This window comes from Acanthochromis polyacanthus, chromosome 1 (assembly GCF_021347895.1).
Source record: "Acanthochromis polyacanthus isolate Apoly-LR-REF ecotype Palm Island chromosome 1, KAUST_Apoly_ChrSc, whole genome shotgun sequence".
Taxonomy (NCBI): domain Eukaryota; kingdom Metazoa; phylum Chordata; class Actinopteri; family Pomacentridae; genus Acanthochromis; species Acanthochromis polyacanthus.
The window spans coordinates 49,387,131-49,409,601 of record NC_067113.1 but is presented as its reverse complement, the minus strand read 5'-3'; the positions used below and the strand labels follow the sequence as shown (position 1 = coordinate 49,409,601).

The window sequence follows — 22,471 nt, the reverse complement described above, 5'->3', positions numbered from 1 at the left end:
CAAAATGTTACAGTTTAGTAAAAACAAAAGAAATAGAATAATCAGGCTTTTTGGGGGGGTTTATTGACTAGCAATGCTGATGCACAAGCTAGCTAGTCAAATGAAACTTTAAAAAAAAACATAAGGTGAAATTATAAGTTAGAATGTAAATAATATTACATTTATTTATGATGGTTCAAGTCTTTAAATCTTTCAAATTTAAGAGCTTATAGAGACAGCAACACTTGCTAACTTCAAAAAAATATATATATATAATCGTTTTAATTCTTTTTCGTCAATGGAAGTATAAGGGGCTAAATAGCTAACTTCAGCATCACCTTTCTTACCCGATTTAGCTCAAACAAAAGCAGTTAGTGGAAGAACCATACATTGTATATTAAAGATGGACGTAGCAGTCATCTCTGGTAATTAACATTTTGAAGTCTTTGGTTGGGTTTTTAATAAAAAAAAATCATTCTGTGTAGTTTATTTATGATGCAAGTCTTCAAATTTAAGAGCTTGCACTAAAATATGAGGTCTAAAAAGCTAACATCAGCATCACCTTCAAAAGACCTAGTGCTGTAGGACTGCATACCTTCAGTTGTGCTCAGTACCCGATAAGTGGTGTTTTGGACCACTTCCTCTGTTTAGAGATGGTCCGCCTTTGAAGACATAAATGTCCAAATTCTGGCCAGAGATGGTATGAAAGAGGAGCTAAAGACGCTGTCCATGTTGAACTGGAACAACCGTACAGAGGTTTATGACACCACTTACCAGGTAATTATAATAGGGTGCTGGGATGCCTTTTAAAACAGTGTAACCGCCATTAATACCTTCAGTCACCCATCACCTGGTATGCTTTGTGTTGGGGATGAGATAACTACCATCCTGCTCTGACATTATGAGGCGTCATGTCATGCAGCTTTAACCATCTAAATCTTACCCGCTATCCGTCCGATGGGCATCTGCTGCTCCTCTGGAGGCGACACCGGCATGATGACGTGGTTCCTGTATAGCGCCTCCTGCTGCTGCAGTAGATGCTGCTGCTGTTGCTGCTGAGCCAGCTGATTGTGATGTCCATAGGCTTTCTCTTCACGACCGTTCTCCAGTGTCGCCTGGGTCGGAGGTCCTCCTCGGCTGTGCCTGAAGTCTGTGCCACCTCCACCTCCACCTCCACCACTCCGGCTGGGGCTGAGCAGCAGAGGGTTCATGATGGCGCTGGGCATGAGCTGGATGACTCGAGGAGGGCCAGCCTCCTGGGCCCCGGGACTGCCCGGGCAGGGGGCATCTCGGGGCGTCGCACAGCGGCCGTTTGGTGCAATCGGGGACACCGACAGAGGGTACATCTCCTCCGGCAGGTGGTGGTTGCTGTCAGGCAGCTGGGAGAAGGTCTGGTGGGAGTCCTCGTTGGCGGAGCGAGGGTGGTTGGGGTCTGGAGGGGAACGTCGTGGGGTCGTGTGGTGGGGGGAGCGGGAGCGGTGTCGCAGTTCGATGGTTGGTGGATGCTGGGGGATGGGTTCTGTACCACGTGGTCCTCGCCGTACCGTTTCTGAGGATACAAAGGACACGAATGAACCTTCTGAAACCCAAAAACTTCAAAATTGCTGAAATTACACCGTTTATTAGAGATAAAAATGGTAAAAACTGGGAGAATCATTGGATTTTCAACTTCACAGTCCTTGAACTCATCGTCTGCGGCATGCTGTTCAGTCATGATACTACATTGAAGCTTGAAATCATGGTATTTCATCAAAATAGATTTTTTTCAAGCATGCTTCATTTAAACATTTACTGAAATTCCAAGTTCAGCTACACTATTTTACCCTTTTGATTCCCCAAACATGCTCTTTAATCCTAGCAGCTTCAGTAGAAAGCAACTGGTCTTCTCTTTAGATCCTTGAACAGTTCACCTCTCATTTAAGAAGTCCAGCTGCTTTCTACTGAAGCTCCTATTATTAACATGACTGAGAATCTACACGGTCACATGTTGTCAAAACTACCAAACATTACACCGGTTATTAGAACCAGAAACTATACAAAGACAGAGACAAAACTGTTGTATTTTCAACGGTCCTTGAACTGATCATCAGTAACATGCTGTTCAATGCGAAAGCCAAACTGAAGCTTAAAATAGTGATACTTTATCAAAAATCACTTTATTCTACCTGCTTTATTTAAACATTTACTTGAACTGAAAAATTTGACTTCAACCCTTTGAATCCCTGAACCTACTGCCAAACAGCACCAAAAATATACAATCTATTATAGAAAAAAAACCACTGTTAAAACAGGCTCCTGTTTTCAACTTTCTGACTCTGTGAGCTACTCAAATGAACCAAATCTAAACTTTAAATCTCCTTAAAATCACTTGGTTCTGTATGTGCCATTTAAAATGTAGCTAAAACAACACCTTTGTTCTCATCAGATTATGTAAATAAACGAAAGAAATTCTGTGATTCTCGATGCAATTAGTGACTTAGCTGCGATTAATTGGAACGCGACCAAAATTCAGGGACTTCTCGGCTGAACTGCGGGCTGTGTTTAAGCAAAGCAGATCGAAAACAAGTATGGAAGCCAATTAAAAATGCAAATAGTAAATGATCAGTTGCATGTAGAGTCACCATGTTGACGCCCAGTATTGTTAACACCTGTAGGAACTTGGAAACATGTGAAAATAATTTTTAAAAAATTCAGCTTTAAATGTTTTCTTTTATGATTTATGACATTATAACTGAGTCATGTTACACAGAATCTATTTTGGAGCTCTCTCTGTTCTATTCATGTTTGTTCTGTTTCCACAGAGGACCTTAAATTGCTGTGAAAAATGAGCCCACAGTGAGTAAAAAAGAGCAAAATATACCCACAGGCTGACTTTGATTCTGTGAGTTAAATATCCAAGTTACAGTTTAGCATGAAAAAAGCAGATTTAGCCTCACAAATTGCTTTTTAACTTTATAAAAGTAATGAAAAGGTTTGTCAACCGTGAAAATAATTGTAAATATCGGTCAAAAGTCCGTCAAATGCCTGGTGGTTACACTGGTGTTTGCTGTAGAGGTGTGCCAACAGTAAAATAAATACAGACTCTGTCGATGGTAGAGCAGCAAACCTCATAAAGAAGAAAGAAAACAACACTTGGAGAAGATCTGATGTAAAAAAAAAAAAAAAAAGCCAAAATAACCGAAGCAGCATCTTTAACAGTCCTAACTAACACTCAAAACGGAAAGGGTTTGAAAAGTTGCACTAATTTTATTGGCTTGTATTAAAGTCTAGAGAGTTGTGATTATTTTGTCCACCGATTTAAGTTTGTCTTTGCTTTTAAATGCAGCAGCCTGAACAGAAACTGCAAGTAGCAACGCCTGAAACAATTTTCCCTTGTGCTGGAATCCGTTCACACTGCTGGAAAGTTGAAACGAAACTTTTTATTATTCAACTGTCTTCTCGCTATAAAACCACTAGGTGTCACTAATGTCCTACTGTTTGGCTGAATGAGCAGCTTTCATTCGATTTCTGATGAGTTTTGGTGAGAGTTTGTGTAAGCAGCAGCCTGAATGTGACCCTGAGTCGGTCAAAATCTATCTCAAGAGTGGAATTAAAAACAAGGAAGTCGGCGGTAGAAATCAAGCTGCAGTTTGTGTTCTGTTGTCTAAATAAATAAAGCAACGTTTCCTCGTGGAGCGGGTTTTACGGTCTGTGTTTCAGGTCTGTACAGTTACCGTTCCATCCCCTCTGATTGCTGCTGTGTCACATTTCCTCAGATCAGAGCCAGAAAACAGTCTCAGGTATTTCTCTGAACTTCATCAGTACTTCCTTGAATCCGTCAAACAGGAGTTTAAAGTAAACGCGTGTGCTTGTGAAGAAAGACACAAGCGGCTGTCTGACGCATTATGTTACGTAAAAATGCAGTCAAGCTAAAACTGCACTACTTTAACCCTCTGAACTCCAAAATCTGCCAATTAGTTGGAATTTTGAGTCGTGTATTTTTTTTAAAAATCCCAAAATGGCACCATTTAATATCGGAATAAACATAGTGTTGTTCTGTTGGAAAAAATGACTACATCTGAGCTTAAAATTCTAGTTTTATTTTTAAATTTGCCAAAAATAGAGCAAATGTTCTGAGCAGATTCTGTAAAAAACAAAAAATTTAGCACTCTTTGACACAACTGTGAAGAGATTAGTGATTCAGCTGCGACTGACACTTCCGTGATAAACATTCAGGGACTTTTTGGCTGAACTGCAGGCAGTGTTTACACCCAGCAGATAGGGGACAAGTATGAAAACAAACTAAAAATATAAGCAGTAAAATATGTATGCTATGTACAGCCACTGTTGTGTTTTTTTCCCAGTGTTGGTAATGTGTGCAGATCTTTCTTATAATTTCTTTGCTGTTTCCATAGAAATGCAGGATTTTATGAGCCCACAATGAGTAAAAATGTGACAAAAAAAGGCCTTGAGTTTAGAATATTAAACAAGAAGCCCTTTAATTCACGCAAATGCTTTATTTTCTACGTCACTGAATTATTGTATGCAGCTATGTTTGGATCAAATCAGCCTGACAGTAAATCACTCTACAGTGTTTTTGTGATTTACTGTGAACAAATGAAATTAGCATAAACATTCATTTATTGTTAAGCAACAAACAAATCACTGTAGCAATCTCTGCTATTAAAAAGGCTGTTTTACGTAGCCTAAACTGAGTCTAAAAACATGTCATAAAATAGTGAAAAATGACCAAACGTTTAGCTTTATTGTATACAAATCTGTACTAAGCTGAAGATATTTAACTTTTAGATCTCCAAGTAGTTTTTTGGCTTTTTCTTTATACATTTCTACTCACTGTGGGCTCATTATTCACTGCAGTATAAAGAGTCTGACGTCTTTTGTGCAGTATGATAGTAGTTCTACATTTCCTTCCAGTTTCCATACCTGCCTTATCTTTGCCCTGTAAACACAACCTGCAGTTCAGCCGAAAAGTACCTGCATTTTTGTCTCTTGTGGCCGTTTGTCGCAGCTGAGTCACTTGTGGCTTCTTGGAGGTCAAAAGTGCAGATTTTTATTCATTTTTTACAGGATTTGTTTAGTGCAAAAGGTTTAATTTGGTGAATATTTTGGAATAAGACATGTAGAATAAAGTGTTCTTAATGAAATATCACGATTTCAAGATTAGATCTGGTTCGTTTTCTCTTGTTTTTACATTTTCTGGCGCTGATAAATCATGTGAGTTGGGCAGTTTTTCCAGACAACATCCCTTTCAAACTACTTAGCTAACTCAGAGCTGCTGTAAATATGTGTTAGTTGCAGATAAGACACTAATGTCAGCTGGACATCTGTACGTATGTATGGTAGTGCCACATCAATCACTATGCCACACTCAGAACTCTCTTTATGTTGTATTGAAACAGTCCTAAGAGGAATCCATGATATAGTTCCAGAATTTTTCTTTGAATTTGTGTAATAATTTCAAGAAAATTCATTCCAGTGCTGAAAATGTGTGAATGAGGAATAAACTGCTGCTTGTACCGACCTTCGAGCTTCACGTGCGGCACGCCGTGTTCGTGCAGCGAATGGAAGGAGTTCCCAGGGAAGTAAGCGGACGGGTAAAACACATGAGACTTCCTTTGCTTCAGGATGTGCTGCAGCAGCTCATAGAGGACGTCTCCTGCAGAGATGCAAAGGTCAGAGGTTATCGAACGGCTCTCGATTGCATCAGTGCCTGCATATAGTGAGACATTAGCATTGGCGTCATCCACAGAATCGGGTTCCCCTTCTTGTTCCCTGCACTTTCCAGGCAGCGAGGGACTTAAGCAATAATGGAAGAACCACGGAGAGGACAAACACCCTGACGGAGTAGCACAAATCAAGACTCGTTTGTTCTTAGATATGTAACAGTTAATATTGACAAGTACAGAAGGTGCCAAAGGTGCAGGTTTCATCTCAGGTGACTTCTTGGTAAAACCTAGTTTACTTCCACAGAGCAACATGATACGTTAAATTCACAGAACTGGCAGTTTAGTTTGTACTTCTGCTGCATTTTTACTCACTTTACGCCCATTTTCCACTCCAGTATAAAGTCCTGCTCCTCTATAGAAACAGAACAACCATGACTAGAAGTAGAGAGAACTCAGAAATGTCCTTAAAAAGTAAAAGTTGAATTTCTTCGATGATTTATTTTATAAAAATTGCAAAAACTTGGAATCAATATTCGCGTCCTGGCTTTCCTGGGATCTTTCTGCATGGAGTTTGCATGTTCTCCCTGAGCATGCGTGGGTTTTCTCCGGGTACTCCGGCTTCCACCCACAGTCCAAAAATATGCTGAGGTTAATTGATGACTCTAAATTGTCCGTAGCTGTGAATGTGAGTGTGACTGTTTGTCTGTATATGTAGCCCTGTGACAGACTGGCGACCTGTCCAGGGTGTCCCCTGCCTTTGCCTGAGTCAGCTGGGATAGGCTCCAGCACCCCCCCAACCCTAGTGAGGATAAAGCGGTGTATAGAGAATGGATGGATGGAATCAATATACACCTTTCTAAAGGTTATACCAACACGGAGAAAAAATGGAGCCTCTACATACTACAGATATTTTACTACTTGCATTTACCTTCACAAACCAGGCATTTTTAACAACTAGGCATAAAAGAATGTCAGTTTGATTAAATATAATGTTAAGCTTAGATTTAGTTAATTTTAGTAGTTGACAGACAGCTTTCTGTTTGTAAAGTTTCTGCCTATAGTAAATGGACTTTTTTAGTTTTTGCAGAGTCGTATTAGTTTTATTTGTGAATTTTTAATTGAGACACGTACAATAATGGGATTTTGATCAAATATCCCGATTTCAACCTCAGATTTTGTTAATAAGCATCACAGGTGAGTAATTCAAGGACTGTCAGAAAGCTTAAAACTCTACAGTTCAATTTAGTTTTATTTATATAACGTCAAATACAATTCAGATTGTCTCAAGACACTTTACAGAACCCATATGCCTGAAGTCCCAGAGCAAGCCTGAAGGCGACAGCAGCAATAAAAGTTCAGTTCACTGTTTTTGCAGTCTCTCGCTCTGATAAATGGTGTCATTTTGGAAAAATTTTAAAAGATAACTTGCTTTTCAAACCTGCTACTAAGTTTGAAGGTTCAGAGGGTTAATCTGTGTTTTGAATCAGTGCCAAATTGAAAAATTGTCTGTTTTTGGCACTAAAAAGTAGAAATTTACAGTAAAATGTTGGTTTATACTGTAAAGACTGGAGTTAAAAAGCTAAAAAAAATCTAAATACCTGTGCACATGAGCTACTGCAGGCAGTTTGGTGTCTGTTGACATAAGTAAATGACCCTGGCGTTCTGCTGTAAGTGGTTATACAGTGGCGCTGTCACCGGGCACGAAGCCTGAGCAGGAAGTTGGATAAATGATTTACAGCTGTTTGTTTAGCCTCAACACCGACTCTAACCGCTCAGGGTCTGGCGTGACAAAACATTTCCCCGGCTAACGAATCACCGCAGGTACAGTTCATGTGATCTCGCAGGCTTTGTTAAAGACTTACCATAACAGGGAAATGATTCTCATAAAGGAAGTGATGGCGAACACATGCACACAAACAAACACACGCCTCTTTCGGTTCTCACTTCTTCAAGTCCTGTGGCATCGAACTGGAAGATTCCCGCTCTGACTCTGTATTTAAGCTTCCCACTTTGCCTCATATCTGCTCACAAAGGAGCAAACTGATAACAAGAAATAAGGACATTTCAGAAAGAGCTGCTGTTGAGCGTTTTCAAGTCCAAACAGGCCGCTGTAACGAAGCTGTGCAGGCTGTAACTGATTACTGGAAGTGAGGTGAAGACGTTCCAGGAAAGAAAACATGTCGTGTTCTATCGTATTATTATTCTCAGAGCCTCTACAAAGGAAAGTGTGCCACACAGCTTGGACTGATGGGAACTTACAATCATGCTAATGTGGAAAAAGAGCCAAATGACGGCCTTTTTCAGTAAGCTGACACACGGCTGAAACAACAACTGATGCTGACATGTAATTAATCCAAGTTTTATCATTTGAATTTGGGGGGGGGGAAGTGACCAGAACCTGTTGATGCACAAAACAGCCACAAACATTGAACAAAACCTATCATGTGAGTCACATTTTCCAGATTTTTTTCTCAGCCGTTTCTCGACAGGATGTGAATATTTTGCATAGATTGAACTTGGAAACATCCTGAAAACATCTGTCAGCTGGATCACATCAGTCTATAGCTGCAGATTGATCCTGACAACATGCAGTGTCATTAAAAAAAAAACACAAACTGACCCGAACAGAGCAGCTTTTACTGACTTTAACCGACTCACTGTTAACTTCTGTAGAAGACTTAACATGGTTCGTTCAATTAATCATTAGAATACATAAGGGAAAGCTGAAATATGTAAATAGCAAGAGACGAACAGATGAACACAATCAAATAAATTCCCACACAATCAATCAATTAATAGATGCTGCAGATAATGCAATGTGAAAATGGCAATTTAATTCAAATATGTTGTTTTTTTAACCACTTTTTTGCTGCTTGGTACAAAACAAAACCTGCACGACTCTCATTTTCCAAACTAATTTACAAGAGAAATCAAATCAAATGTAATTTAGCTGGATTTAATAGTTTTTAACCTTTATTTACAAGACATAAAGGTTGTTAAAGTGTTTTATGCATCATTATTTTAGCTTCTGACAATGAAAAGAACACCATCAGCTGCGATATCCACACGTACAATGCACCACTTGAAGAAAACAGTCCATTTTTATTGAATAATTTTGTTTTCTTGTTGATAAGTCTGACACTTGAATGCCTTATTTTACTCTTATTAAAATAAGTTTTGGTCGCACAGCTGTCTGAGCTGCTGTGTGAAGAAAGAATGACTTGGTGTTTATAAAATTAAAGATTTTTCATTATGTACAGTTCTAGCTTGTTTTTTTTAGCATCAGTATGTAAATTAATATTATTTTTCAGTGAATTCACCAGATACTGTGTGTAATTTTAAAAAAAAAAACTGAAAAAAATCTAAGATATAAACAAAAACTAATAATTTTTCAATCTTTAATATACTATTTTTTCCAGTTATCGAGTGCAATACCTGTAAATGAATAATATTTTTAGCTGATTTAAATACAGCAAAAGAATAATAAGTGAATAGTTCAGTGCAGCTGGTATTGGTGTTTGAAATGAAAGCATTTTAAGTGCGTTATAGCTGATGTGTATTAATAAAGTGATAGTTGTCTCATGGCTGTGTTATCTTTTTATAATATTTTACTCGTTTCCTCCCGTTCACATGACATCATCCTCGTCTCTGTGGCCTTTTCTTGTAAAATCTAAAATTTCCAGGTTGCTTCACTCAGTTGTCAAATCCTGTTTTGCGTCTAAAACCGAAATTAAGAAAAAAAAACTGATTGTGGAAAAGAGTTCAGTTGTTTTTTTTCTTGTTTGTTTTATTTTCGTCTGCCCGGCCGCTGGCGTTGCCGGGGTGACGGTTGAGGTTGCTTTGTGCTTCCTGATCAACCGTCTTGTACTTCCTCCCCCTGCAGCCTCTAACAGTCGCTCTCCATCCATCCAGCTGAGGGCATCGATTCTTCAAAAGGTTGTAATTTCTGGAAACGCGATGTTTTAAAGATGCTCTTGCGTCGGTTTTCACCTTAAAACTGGTCAGACTAACAGAGCAGGGCTGGTTCTGTGAATAAATGTGGGGTTTTTTTCAACTGTTTCACTCTTCTGTGGGTATATCGGACATTTTATTTTTGTTTTTCCTCTTAAAAACAGTGTGAAATGGCAACAAATTTCTGTGACGTTTCTGCTTTTAGTCCGTCTCCAGGATCTAAAATTGCTCTGCCTTCATAACTGCACTGTAAAAAAAAAGAAGCTTAAAACCAGTTTTTAGCGGTTATATATGCAATAATTTACTGTCATTTTACAAATTGTTCCTGTTTTTATAAAATCACAGAACTGTACATAACATCCACGTCAAAAATCTGTATTTTACACGTGATCATTTGTCCTTTTGGAATGTTTGACCATAAAATTGCAGCATTTTTCTCACTAAAAAGCAAAAACTAATGTAATTTTCCAGCTATTTGCCCCTATATAAAATAAACTATATTAAGAGTTGAAAAGTGTTAAATATGTTTACTAGTAGTTTCACAGATTTTGCCTGTCTTGTTAAATTACAAATAATATAATTCATCCCAAAATAAACTATTAATTTACATGTTAACTGTAAATAATGTCTACATCAAAAGTCTGTATTTACACAAATGGTAGCTTGTTCTTTGGCAATGTTTGACCATTAAAAAAAAATCACAAAATTATTTATATTTTACAGCCATTTGCCACTTTTTGAAAGAAAAAAATATATGGGTCAAAAAATGAAACAAAAATCCCCATAATTTTACAGATTTTTCCTCTCAATAAATGAAAAATAATTGGTAAAATAACATAATAAAGCATTAGTTTACATGTTAGCTGTTTTCAAAAAACAACAAAAGCTGTAATTGTCATCAAAAATATCTTTTTACAACATTTTGCCGTAAAATGACACTAATTTTACTGTACTGAAATTGGCAAAAATATGATTATTTTCCAGGTTTTTGCTGTTATTTGAAAGAAACATTATATATTATGTATAAAGAAGATTGGTTAAAAATAGTAATAATAAATTACCAGTTTTTTCACATATTTTCCATGCTTTGTTCAATTACAGATAATTTCTGGTAAAATTACAAAAAATAAGAATACGTCTGTGTTGACTGTAAATAAAAATATCCACATTAAAATCTGTTGTTAGGAGAGATTTGTTCTCAAACAATGTCTGACCAAAAATTGCACAGTTTTACAGTATTCACAATTAGCTTAAAAATAGAATTACTTGACAGATATTTGCTGAGAGTTTTACAGTTTTAAAATGTTGCAGTATTCCACAGGTCTTAATGTATTTTTTCTAGTGACATTTACAGGTTTGCTGTGTTTAAAACAGTAAAAACTAATCATAATTGTACAAATTTTTGTTGCTATTTTTGTCCACTTGCAGGTAATATCTACAAAAATTACAGAAAATATGAATACATTCATGTGTTGACTATAAATAAAAAATAATTTAAAAAATGTCCAAAACAATTTTTTTTAAAAATGAAGGAATAATTAGTTCTCTACCAACGTGTGACTGCAAATTACACAGTTTTACGGTATTTAAAATTAGCTAAAAAAAATCATTATTTTACAGATATTTGCTGTTTTTTTTGTTTGTTTGTTTGTTTTTTTGTTTTTTACAGTTTTAGTGTTACAATATTCCACTGTTTTTAAATGGGGTTTTTTCTGGCATTATTTACAATTTTGCTGTATTTAAATCAGCATAAAATATAACTGTTGCTCCGTTTTTACAGCTTTTGAACGTTATGAACTGTTTGTAAACGTTTTTTTTTCTGGCATCCTTGCGGCCACATTTTTAGTTTTTTATAGTCTTAATAGTTTATTTTTTGCAGTTTGAGTGCAGAAGTATCAACTGCAGTTAATTGATGTGACTCATTTGTAAGACATCTCCAGTTTTACGAGGCCGGACCGCTCCTCTAAACCAGGATCTATAAGTGTGAAGTACCGGAGTGGGGGGATCGGTAGCGGAAGTCCTCCTTGGTGAGCAGCAGCAGGGCTTTGCCGTTCATCTGGAAAGAGCCGCTGGTGATCGGCCGCAGGGCGAACTCCTTCTCGGCCCATCGCAGCCACTGGGCCACGTCCTCCCGACTCCAGAACACCGGCTGCAGACCTGGAGGACGGAGGAGGAAGAAGGTCAGGGTTTGGTGTAGGAGCAAGAAAATGGAGGTGAAAAGAAAAAGATGAAATCAGTAATGAAGAAAATGCAGAAGGATGGGGGCGGTGGGGGTTGGAGGGAGGGAGGAAGGAAAAAAGAGAGGAAGGCAGGAAGGAGGGAAGGGAGGGGGGAGAGGAAGGAAGGAGGCAGAGGCAGTAAAAAGGATATTGAGGAAGTGGAGATAAAAGCCAAAAGGAGGGAGTGATTACGGGAACGGCAGCGGAGATAAAGCAAAAAAAAAAAAGATGAAGAAGGAGACAGAAAGGCAGAGGAGGTTAGAATAAAAGATTAGAAGATGATAGGTTAAGGGGAAGAATACAGAATGAATCAGAGGCAGAGGCAGGCGAGAGGAGAAAGCCGGTTTTTATTTGATCTGTTATGATCTGTTCTGCTCTTTGCTCTCTGAACTGCAGACAGCACATCAGAGGACGGACACTTTATTGGTTTGTGTATAAAGAGGACAAGGACACATGGAGGGAAAAGAGAGAGCAAAGGAAACGGCAATGACAGTATCTTCTTTTTATTCTCCCTCCCTCGCACTCTGAAATGTTTCTTTCACTGCCGTGGGAACAGCAGTGTGAAACATCTGCACTGGTGACCAGCAAGCATTTAGAAGGCAACAGAGAGAACAGAGACGACTGTGGCCATGAAGAAAGCCGAAGAAAAGCTCAGAATGTTGTGCAGAAGAAAGGTTTAGTTGTAGAAACATTTTTTTACAACCGCTGTGGAGGCAGCTTTGGGAAAAAATAACAAACTAAAGATAGAAATGCACTTAATTTATATCATTTATGATGCTGGAAGACAACGTACCGAGCTTTTCTAGATAGCAACACATCCATATTGTTAACATGTAGCATCCGTCGCTAAATGCTAGAGAGATGCCATTGAAAAAAACTTTAAAACATGATTAAATAGTTTATTCTTTACAACTGTTGGCTTAAAGAATTGCAGTTTAAATTTTAAAAAAAATGCAATAATAGTACTTTTAATTGTTCTTTTATCCACCTAGGAAAAGCTGGCTAGCCAAATGTAGTGAAATACACCTAATTTTTCTCATTTATGATGCTGGAGGACAATTATTTGTGTCTAACTTTATATCAGTAGCAACCAATGACGTTTAAGACATTATTTGTAAGTTTGCTTCACTTTCCATATACAGCTTTTGCCCAGAATCCTAAAATCCATTTGCTAAGTTACCTCTATCTTTGCCAGTTGTCTTTTTTATAGAGACTCAGTCAGGTTTTGTGGCACTAAACTGGTCTGTGGTTCTGCACACTGAGGTTTATTTTAGCTGCTGTGATCATCTTTAACCATCGCCTTCTTGGTTTTTTTGAAACCAGATATAGCAAGCTAAAGCTAAAGTAGCAACTGAGACCGAAAACTCATCAGGAAAGTGTTTACTGAGGGAACAAATTAAATGAGTTGTTGTTGTTTTCCCTTGTAAACATATATACTGTATGTTCATTTTGTGTTTATTTTGCAATCAAAAGAGTCGTCCCCTGCTGGCTATTAGAGAGAATGCAGGTTTAAATCATTTGTATTAAATCCAATTGACTCCTCCATTTCTAATTATCTCAGTCAGATTTCATAAACCTAAATTGGTCTGCGGCTCTGCACGCTGAGGTTTTATTTCAGTCGCTGTGATTATCTGTGACTCTGATACGTCTGACATAACAGAATGCATATGTTTAGCATTACTCGTTGACCCTTAATCATCCCAGTCGACAGAGATACGCCACCTCATCGTATCATTTTGAGCTCTTGGTGTAACCAAATGATTTACAGCATGACTCAGGCACAGCTCCCTTCTTTTCTTCCCCTCCCTTATCCTATCGTCTTCTTGCTTTCACATGCAAACCCAGACTTGCAATAGCTCCGACCAGAACATCCGTGACACCCACAGCTACTCGTTTCTTGCATCCAAACTTATCGCCGGGCCTCAAACACTTCCCCCGGGAGTCGGACGGCTGTTATCTTTGGCCACCAATGTCACTGTCACACAAGTAATAGGAACCTCGTGCTCAGCCTCCCCTCCACCCGTCAAACAAAGGAAGTTTTCGCAGCGAGCAATCAATATAAAATGAAACCCTGTCTAGATTGTCAGCTTCCCATTTCTTCCCTTCCCCTTCCAGTCCGCTGTATTCAGATAGCGACACGAGCGGCGCTGATAAGCCAGGGAAGGCCTAGGTTATCTGAAGCACAGCTCGAAGCCTGTCAAAGCTCTGACCCTCAGCTTGTCAACAGACATCCAAAGAAAAGTGTCAGGGAATGGGATACAGGTGTTCCACAACCACAGGAGCCAGTGGTGGGCAGATAAGGAACTGTATTCTTTGGGTTTTCTTACTGGGTGTCTACTTTCTACAGGGTGGGCTTCTTGGCACAGAAACACAAATCGACATTATCTTAAAAATATACTGTACTTAAATGAGCAAATTCATTAAAAATCTGCTTTTCTGTAGAATAGTTCTATTATATTTAATGACTACCTTCACACAATGTGCATTTTCTGAGACACGGGCCTTTAAGTTCATATAGGTGGGTTAAAATTTTCACGCTTTTTAATAATTTTTTCAGCATTTTTGAGCCCTCATAACTTCGTAAGTACAAATGATAGAAACATTAAATTTTCAGGGGATGATAAACCCACATGAGCTCTGTGAAAAACTGCAACCAAACTGATTTTACATCCACTAATCCACTGCAGGTGGCAATATTTATAGCCAAAATCTTTTATTTTTCCAGCACGATTTGTCTCCAGCCTGTAGTAATATACTAGATGTAAATGAGCCATTTTATGAAAAATCTGAATCAGCCTATTTATTCATTTTTCTCTTCAGTAACTTTACCTTATTCAGTGACTCCACGTAAAATGTTACCTTCATACAAGGTGTTTTCTAAGTTACAGGCCCTTTAAGCACATATAGGTGGGTTGAAATTTGACGCTTTATAAGATTTTTTTCAGCATTTTTGAGCCCTCATAACCTCATGACTGCAGGTGATAGAAACAGTAAATTTTCAGAGATGTAAAACGCATCTGACCTCTGCCAAAAACTGCAACTAAATCAGTTTAATATCCAGTACAGTTAAAGTAATATACTGTATATAAATTAGCTAATTCATGAAAAATGTGAATCGGTTGATTTGTTTATTTTTTGTACCATAATTAATATAGCTGTGCAAAATTTTACCCTCACATATTGAATATTTTCTGAGTCGTAGAACATTAAGCTACATATAGATATATATATTTATAGTGTGAAAGTAGAATTTTGCATGGCTTAATAAATATAATGAAGTTAATGTGAGGGAAAAAATCAGCTGATTCTAATTTGACTTTAAATGAAACAACCCAAATGTGTTTATTCCACTATTTGATCATTAAAAGTGTGCATTTACAATCAGTAGTGGGAGAATTCTTCGAAACAATCCCAGAAAATTACCGCCAATATGTGAATTTAACTGGACTACACAACAGGATAGACGCAGCCTCCACTGGAGTACTACTAACCGACGACGTCACCGACTTTCTATCAATATTGAATCAAGCTGCCATCTGTGCCGCATCCACCAGCTGTACGCTCGCCTCTCGCAGCCGACTTGTGAGAGCGGCGAGTCCGGGCCGAGCAGCAGTGCAGTCCAGGTCGAGAGGTCATGGCTGCGGTATGCTTTCTCCAGGGCCGGAGAGAGGTGCTGCGCTGCCAAAACCCCTCCGAGATCCGGTCTGCCGGCCTCAGCCATCTGCACAGAGCCCAAAGGAGGAAGCAACAAGGGGAGCCGGGGGAGGAGGAGGAAGAAGGGGGCCCGAACAAATGTGTCCCACAACGCACTTTGGCAGGAAGCAATCCAGCGTGGGCTCAGTTTCAGCACAGGAAACTTCCCGCGGTAAAGGTTAGAGAGCAGAGCCGGGAGGTTTATTAATCGACAGAGGCGGATGGTGTGTGGTGACACAAAAAGAAAAAACGAAGGCAGATCAGGTAAAACAAGAGGACGAAATAAAAAAAGGGGAAGGAAAAGCAAACGGGAACGGAAACGAAGCCAGTACTGAGATGAAGTTCCCAGAGCAGGACAGCTCTATTCTTCAGGCCATCTGTATTTATTCTGGGAGGTAAATCATCTACAAAGCAAAGAAAGAAAAGCTACTTCAGGCAGTGCGCTCCACTCACAGGACATTTTCAGGTGTATATTCAGAGAATTTAATGCGAACAGAGACGGAATTGTCGGTTTTCATTCAGAATTTCTAAACCAGCATCCACTAGTCTGCTCTCCATCATCGTTTCTCCCAACTAGAGCTGCACAAATTTATTGAAGACAGCATTTCGACTCCAATGCTACGCCTTTTTCTGCTGCTTGACACCAAAAGAAAACTCACACCGTTCACAATTTTCAGGATTAATCCACAGAAGAAATCTGTCTGAACTAGGGATGTAACGATTACCGGTTAAAATGATAAACCGCGGTCTGACGGTTAGTACTACCGTTTCAAATTTTAATTACCGTTAAACCGTGTCTGATTGCTACAATCCGGAAAATCTCAGGAATAGGCCTACTGCTGTTGTGAGAAGTGCAGTGGCAGGCAGCCGATCGGATACATGCGCCCCGCGCGCATGCGCACTGCACAGTAAATAACTCGTAAATATGGCGGAGAACACCGGCAGTGGAGAGATTTTTTCACCGTCCAAACGTACTAAGTCCGAAGTCTGGGCGTACTTCGGATTTTATAAAGACGCGCAAGGGAGACTGGTGGAAGAAAGCAACCCAGTCTGCCGAAAATGCCACAAGAAAATATCGGCAAAGAGTGGAAACACGTCCAACATTCTGGCTCATCTACGGGACCCGCAACTGTGCAGCAAGTTAAAGGTAAGTTAACTTGGAATGAATGCATGTGGGGCTTAGGGAACCGTGAAAACTGTGCGTGTTCGTCTCGTTTCTGCTCCAGCACAATACTAGCTCCGTGGCTAAAGCTAAATGCACCGTTGTTGCCGACAGAAAGTCCGGTTAATGTTCAGAAGACAGCGTTACATGGTGTGGGTGGTTAGGGAGGGGTGTGTGTGTGCGTGCGCGCGTGTGATGATGAATAATAATTATTTAATAATAACCATTATAAATTTGCTTTCCTCTTATTTACAGAGAGGGCGTGTAGTGGACAGAACCAGGACAAATCCTCCAACAGCTTCTACTTCTTCGGTCACAGTGGCATAAACAATAACCCAGGCGTTTGAAAGGAAGGCTGCTTATGTACCGACATCGAAACATGCCAAAGACCTCACAGCAGCTATCTCATATTTTATTGCAAAAGACATGCCATTTCAAACTGTTGAGAGGCCTGGATTTTTGAAGCTGATGAAGGTTGCTGTGCCTCACTATAAAGTTCCTTCACGAAATCATTTTTACTTTGTTTTATATAGTAGTGTTATTGTATATTATATTATATTTGTAAGACTAGATCTTTCTGAGCACTGAATGTGAAGATAGTTACAATTTGCACAATATAAAGAATGTAATTTTATTTTAATTTTATTTATTTGTTAATCTTTATGAGGCAGTGGCACCTTACTTTTTTTGTTGGACTTTGTTATTCCTAATGTTGCTTTCAAGCAAACGGACTACCTCCTGGCTCTTTTAAGGTCCCCACTTTAATTTTTTAAGCTTTTTAATATGTTATTTAAGGTTTAAGCTCATATTTTGATTGGTTTTTCTAAAATAAAAATGTTGTTCATTGATTTAAGTGTGCCTATGAGTACTTTTTAAACATTTTGAACATATTTCACAATACCGTGATAATATCGATAACCGTGATAATTTTGATCACAGTTATCGTGATATCAGATTTTCATATCGTTACATGCCTAGTCTGAACATTACATAATTTGATTTAAGTGAGGTTTTTTTGGAACTCTATAGATGAGACATTTTTGCTCATTTTTTTCCAAATGAGTGAGAAACTGAAATGTACGATTTTCTTTCAAGATAGTTGTACAACAGCACAATTATTGGAGCTGTGATCATGATTTTGGCTTCTTATAACTAAATTTAACATCACTGACTATGATATTCATGCTTAAAATGTGCAACAGTCATATAAAATAGTCCATGTAGATAAAATTATTTGGTTTCAAATTGAGTAGATTGGACTTTTTTCACGCCTTTTTCAGTCATTTATGGTCACACAACTGTTTGAGCGTCTGTACTGCAGTAACTGAGTGGAGACTAGAAGCTTCTATGTGCACAGCCAACTCAGTTAGGTTAGCTTAGCCTCTGTGTGAGGCATTTAGGGGACACTGGTAAATTATAATGTCCGTCGTTAAGCAAATGTCAGGCTAATTGGGTGCAATTTGATTTATATTTTGCCTCTCTGAGAGTCTCTGGATTCAGGTTAACATTATTTTAATTGTTAATTAAGCACTGATTTGTACGCTAGCAGGAATGTAGTGTGACATGGACATGAAAAATTGTGTCTTTTCCAGAATTATTCAAGCCATTTGGAGAAACGTTGCTGTGTTTTCAAATCTCCATATACATCAGAAAATCAAAATACTGCAATGTCAGTTTTTTCCAACTCTGTGCAACCCTGATACAAAAAAAAAATGTGTAAGCAGAACCAAATCTAGAAATCTGTTCCAGTCGGATGTGATTGTAATGCTAAAGATGAATTAATGCACCGACAAATCTGTGCAGTTTCTGTTGCCATCTAAACCAAATCTTTTGGTTTTATCTTAAGTTTCGGCTACATACAGATCATATCATTCAGTTTCTCTCTCTCTTTGTCCTCCGTGCGAGTCGAGTTGACAAAATCTGATACTTGTTCTGCCGTCTAGTCAACGCGGATCATTTCTGATTCTCATTGAAGTTGCAGTTTCAGGATCTCGTTATAGCAAATATCTCATATCCGTGCGGTGAAGACAGGAACTGATTCTGAACATGATGGGAAACTCTCTGTTGCAATGCAGCCAGCAAGACACAAACATCCTTTTAGCTTACTCGGAGGTGGAGGGAAAATGGATGGACGGATCGTGAAGGGAGCAGAGAGAGAAAGCACCTCTGACCCTGACAGTCTGTTCGCTTTAACACATTCACACGCTTTCTGCAGCTGATAAATTTGTCCTTTCTGGTTGTTTTCTGACACAGAATCTCCAACAGATTTGTTGCAGGAAGAAAATCAATTTCAGTCTCCCTTGTCACCAGCCTGCCTTTGTTAAATGCATCTCAGGTTCACTGTGTTCATGATAAATGGAGCATATATATATATATATATATATATATATATGTGTGTGTGTGTGTCTATGCATGTCTGTTTTTGAGCATGTGTGTGTTTACGTTGAATAAAACCCTCAAGCACGACAACAGCAGGATCCCAAACCCTTGACTAAACCGTGGGCTCCTAATCCTCTCTGATGACACATAATTTTCACTCTGTGGTTTCTCAGGCCCCCGCTAATGCTCGCTAACACACACACACACAGCGCACAAGTTGCCAAGGCAACTCATAAGCGCTTGGGATGAATGAAGAGAAGAGGAGGATGAGATCACTGGTATCTTGTTTCGTTGTTGCGGTACAGAAGCCCTCCACTTCCCCTCTCAGCCAGACGAGTTAATGAGGTTCGTCCTGCGGCGAAGCTGAACGGTCCCGTCCAGAATCACAGCTCGGATCGCCGCCGCCGCCTGTGCTGCTTACACTTTTCCCAGCCCGATGAAACTTCAATGACTGCTTCTTGACTGACAGAAAAATGGCTTAAAATCGTAACCTCCCCCACCAACAGCTGTGCAGCTGTCCACCAAAGACCAACCATGCATTTCTTTGACTATATTTTGATTGGGAACTGATGATAGGGATGTACCGAACAAGTTTTTTCCTTTTATGTTTCCAATCCAACTCATGTCATTTAATATTTGTCAATATGATTTTCAGAGATAATAGACTTCATGTATTGCAGATTAGCCTGGTCAAGCACTCATTCTTTTTGTTTAAAATACTGTAGCAACCAGAGGAGGCAGCCAGAGCGTTAAGAGGTTTTAGCTAATAAAGGGGCACCATGACAAAGTCTTCTATGATGTTTAATGACGTCTGTCCAGCAAAGGAGTATTAAGTCTATGCCACAGCCCAGCAAAGACCAATTGTTATTTTCTTTCTAACCCTTTTTGCTTTAAGGACTGCAACTAACCATTGTTTTAACTTGACTGACAATGATGTTGATGCTTAAAATGCACAACAGTCATAGAAAACAGCCTCTGTAGATACAGTAAAATTACTTGGTTTTAAACTGAGTAAATTTGACTTTCTTCACTCTTCTCAAAGTAAGTTTTTGGTCACACAACTGTTTGAGCGTCTGGACTGCAATAACTGAGTGGAGACGAGAAGCTTCTCTGTGCACAACGATATAGCTTAGCCTCCATGTAAGGCTACCAAAGGGGCACCATGACGGTCTTCTATGATACTTAATGACATCTGGCCAGTAAAGGCGTGTTAAATATATGTCACAGTTAAGCAAAGACCAACTGTTAATTTCTTTCAAACTCTTTTTATCTTTTTAGGCTGAAACTAACTCATGTTTTTAGGGATGTCCCAATCAAGTTTTTTTTGCTCCCAATTTGATACAAATTATGTAATTTGTAGCATTAGCTGATACCATAATACACATTTATTTTCACTGTTTAATACTGTAGTGACAGAGGAGGCAGTCAGTGTTGGAAAACAGAGCATTATGGGGGTTTGGCTAGTAAAGCACCACCATGGCAAAGCCTATGGTGGTTAATGACATCCGGCCAGCAACGAAGCGTTAAATCTGCACCGCAGCCCGGCAAAACGCAACTGCTAATTAATTTAGAACTCTTTTTAGTTTAAGAACTGCAACTAGCCATTGTTTTTAGGGATATCCAGATCAAGTTTTTTCTTTCTGTGCACCCAATCTGATCCGAATCAGCAGACGTTAAGTCTGCTGAAACCATAACTGCAGATAATACACACTAAAAGTATAACCTGTAGTACCTGGTTGCACCACCTATTCTTACTGTTTAATACTGTAGTGACAAACCACTTCCATGTCGGCTAGCAAAGAGCATTGTGGACGTTCAGCTAACAAGCGGGAACCATGACAAAGTTTTCTGTGATTTAATGATGTCTGGCCACCAAAGGCATGTTAAATCAAATTGGGATGACTAGGATGGCATTCCTACATCGCAGTGGGACATGTGATGGTCGTTTTCATGACTTTTGTTTGTGAATGAAAAAAGCGAGTGAGGAATGAGGTATACAAGCAGAAATAAGGTCTTTAAAAAATGAATTCTATTGAATTAGTATTTAAAAATGTAGGGCATTTTGCAATTGCAGAAAAAATCTTTTCTGAGTAACAGAGTAAAGAAAACAGTATTAAATTCATTGTGCAGCTGACAGGCAACTGGCAGTTACTGTCACATTTTAAGGTGGAATTTTTTCTTGCATATTGCTAAGTCCACGGCATCATAAATCTATCAGTGTTCCTTAAAGTATCAAATGCTAACTGTGACCATTTGTTTGTATTGGCTCTCTTGCTTGATGTATGCTTTCATGGTGACTGGATGTTAAAGAGCATAAAAAACACGCACATAAGAGGCATTAAAGTCTGTTTAGAAAGAAACATGCAGGACTATTTCTTCTATTATTCTGCTGTACTGATAAAACAAACAAACATTTGGGGCTTTAGCTGCGAATACCTGGGCCCAATTAGCATTAATGGAAGTGTTTATCCTATTTTACAGCAAAATAAGCAGTTAAACTGATGTGTAGCTAATTTCATGGCATTGGTATGCCTTACAAAGTTAGAATATTAGTATTAATATTGGCCAAAGTGTTCATTTATTCTGGTATATAGCTAACTTTACAGTATGTAGTAGTGCAGAACTGGGGCACAATGTAGGAGAAGCTAGTATTCAAAATTAGCATTAGCGTCAGGGATTTTTTATTAACCTCGACTTTTCTCAAAATTTAGGGTATTTTGGTGTAAAGACCATATAGTTTTCTCTTATGTCTCTTTTCATGTTGCTTGTTTGGTTTTGTTGCTGTTTCCTAAGCAGGTTGGCAGATATCTAATCATTAAATCAGTCACGCTGACTGAGGAAGCGGTTTGTTCTTTGTATGTGATCAGTTTCATTTACACTTTCCATTCGCATCTATACTGAAAGGAATACATTTAACACAAGTTTCTTATTGTCATTATCCAGCATGACAGCCAAAGGTCAGATAAGTCTTAGTTGTTTCCAAACAGCTGCTGGTTGACTGTTCAGAGCTTCTTGTGCGTCACACATTTCTGCTTCCTATCTCCTTATTTGTTGGAAAAAGAAGCTGCACGCACGCTGTATTTTGAGTCATACTGAGGATCTGAAAGTCAGATATTTTCTGTCCGAAACTCCTTTTTTCCCCCCCATGTACAACAGTCTAAATATACACCAGCGATGCACAAACATCTCAGACAAAAGAATTTCAGCTTTGCCTGACCTGGACGAACCGTAACTAAATAAACAAAACAAAAAAAAATGGCTGCTTCGGGGAGGCTGAGGGACTTTGCTCTCAAAACTCAGAGCTCCTTAGTCACTCTGTTCTTCAGTAAATGTTTGCTTTTTCTCTCAAAGCAGAAGTAGGCGGATATTGGTGTTGCTATCTCAATAGGGTTTTTTTCTCTCTCCAGACAGAAGAGGAGGAG

The 22,471-nt window shown here is 38.8% G+C and overlaps 1 protein-coding gene and 1 long non-coding RNA gene across 3 annotated transcripts in view; one reads left to right on the top strand and one right to left on the bottom strand.

Annotated features, from left to right (window-relative positions):
- etv6 (ETS variant transcription factor 6) overlaps positions 1 to 22,471 on the bottom strand; it is a 43,755-nt gene that overhangs the window by 3,090 nt on the left and 18,194 nt on the right. For both annotated transcript variants that reach the window (XM_022189343.2, XM_022189344.2), the window contains exons 3-5: positions 11,589 to 11,753; positions 5,501 to 5,635; positions 923 to 1,528 (exon numbers count right to left, since the gene is read on the bottom strand). In XM_022189343.2, coding sequence (XP_022045035.2) covers positions 923 to 1,528; positions 5,501 to 5,635; positions 11,589 to 11,753 — 906 coding nt within the window. The remainder of the gene's footprint in view (positions 1 to 922; positions 1,529 to 5,500; positions 5,636 to 11,588; positions 11,754 to 22,471) is intronic.
- On the top strand, positions 15,396 to 17,518 carry LOC127535414 (uncharacterized). Its single transcript, XR_007944263.1, has 2 exons — positions 15,396 to 16,655; positions 16,926 to 17,518. It is a non-coding gene; the product is annotated as an uncharacterized LOC127535414 (long non-coding RNA).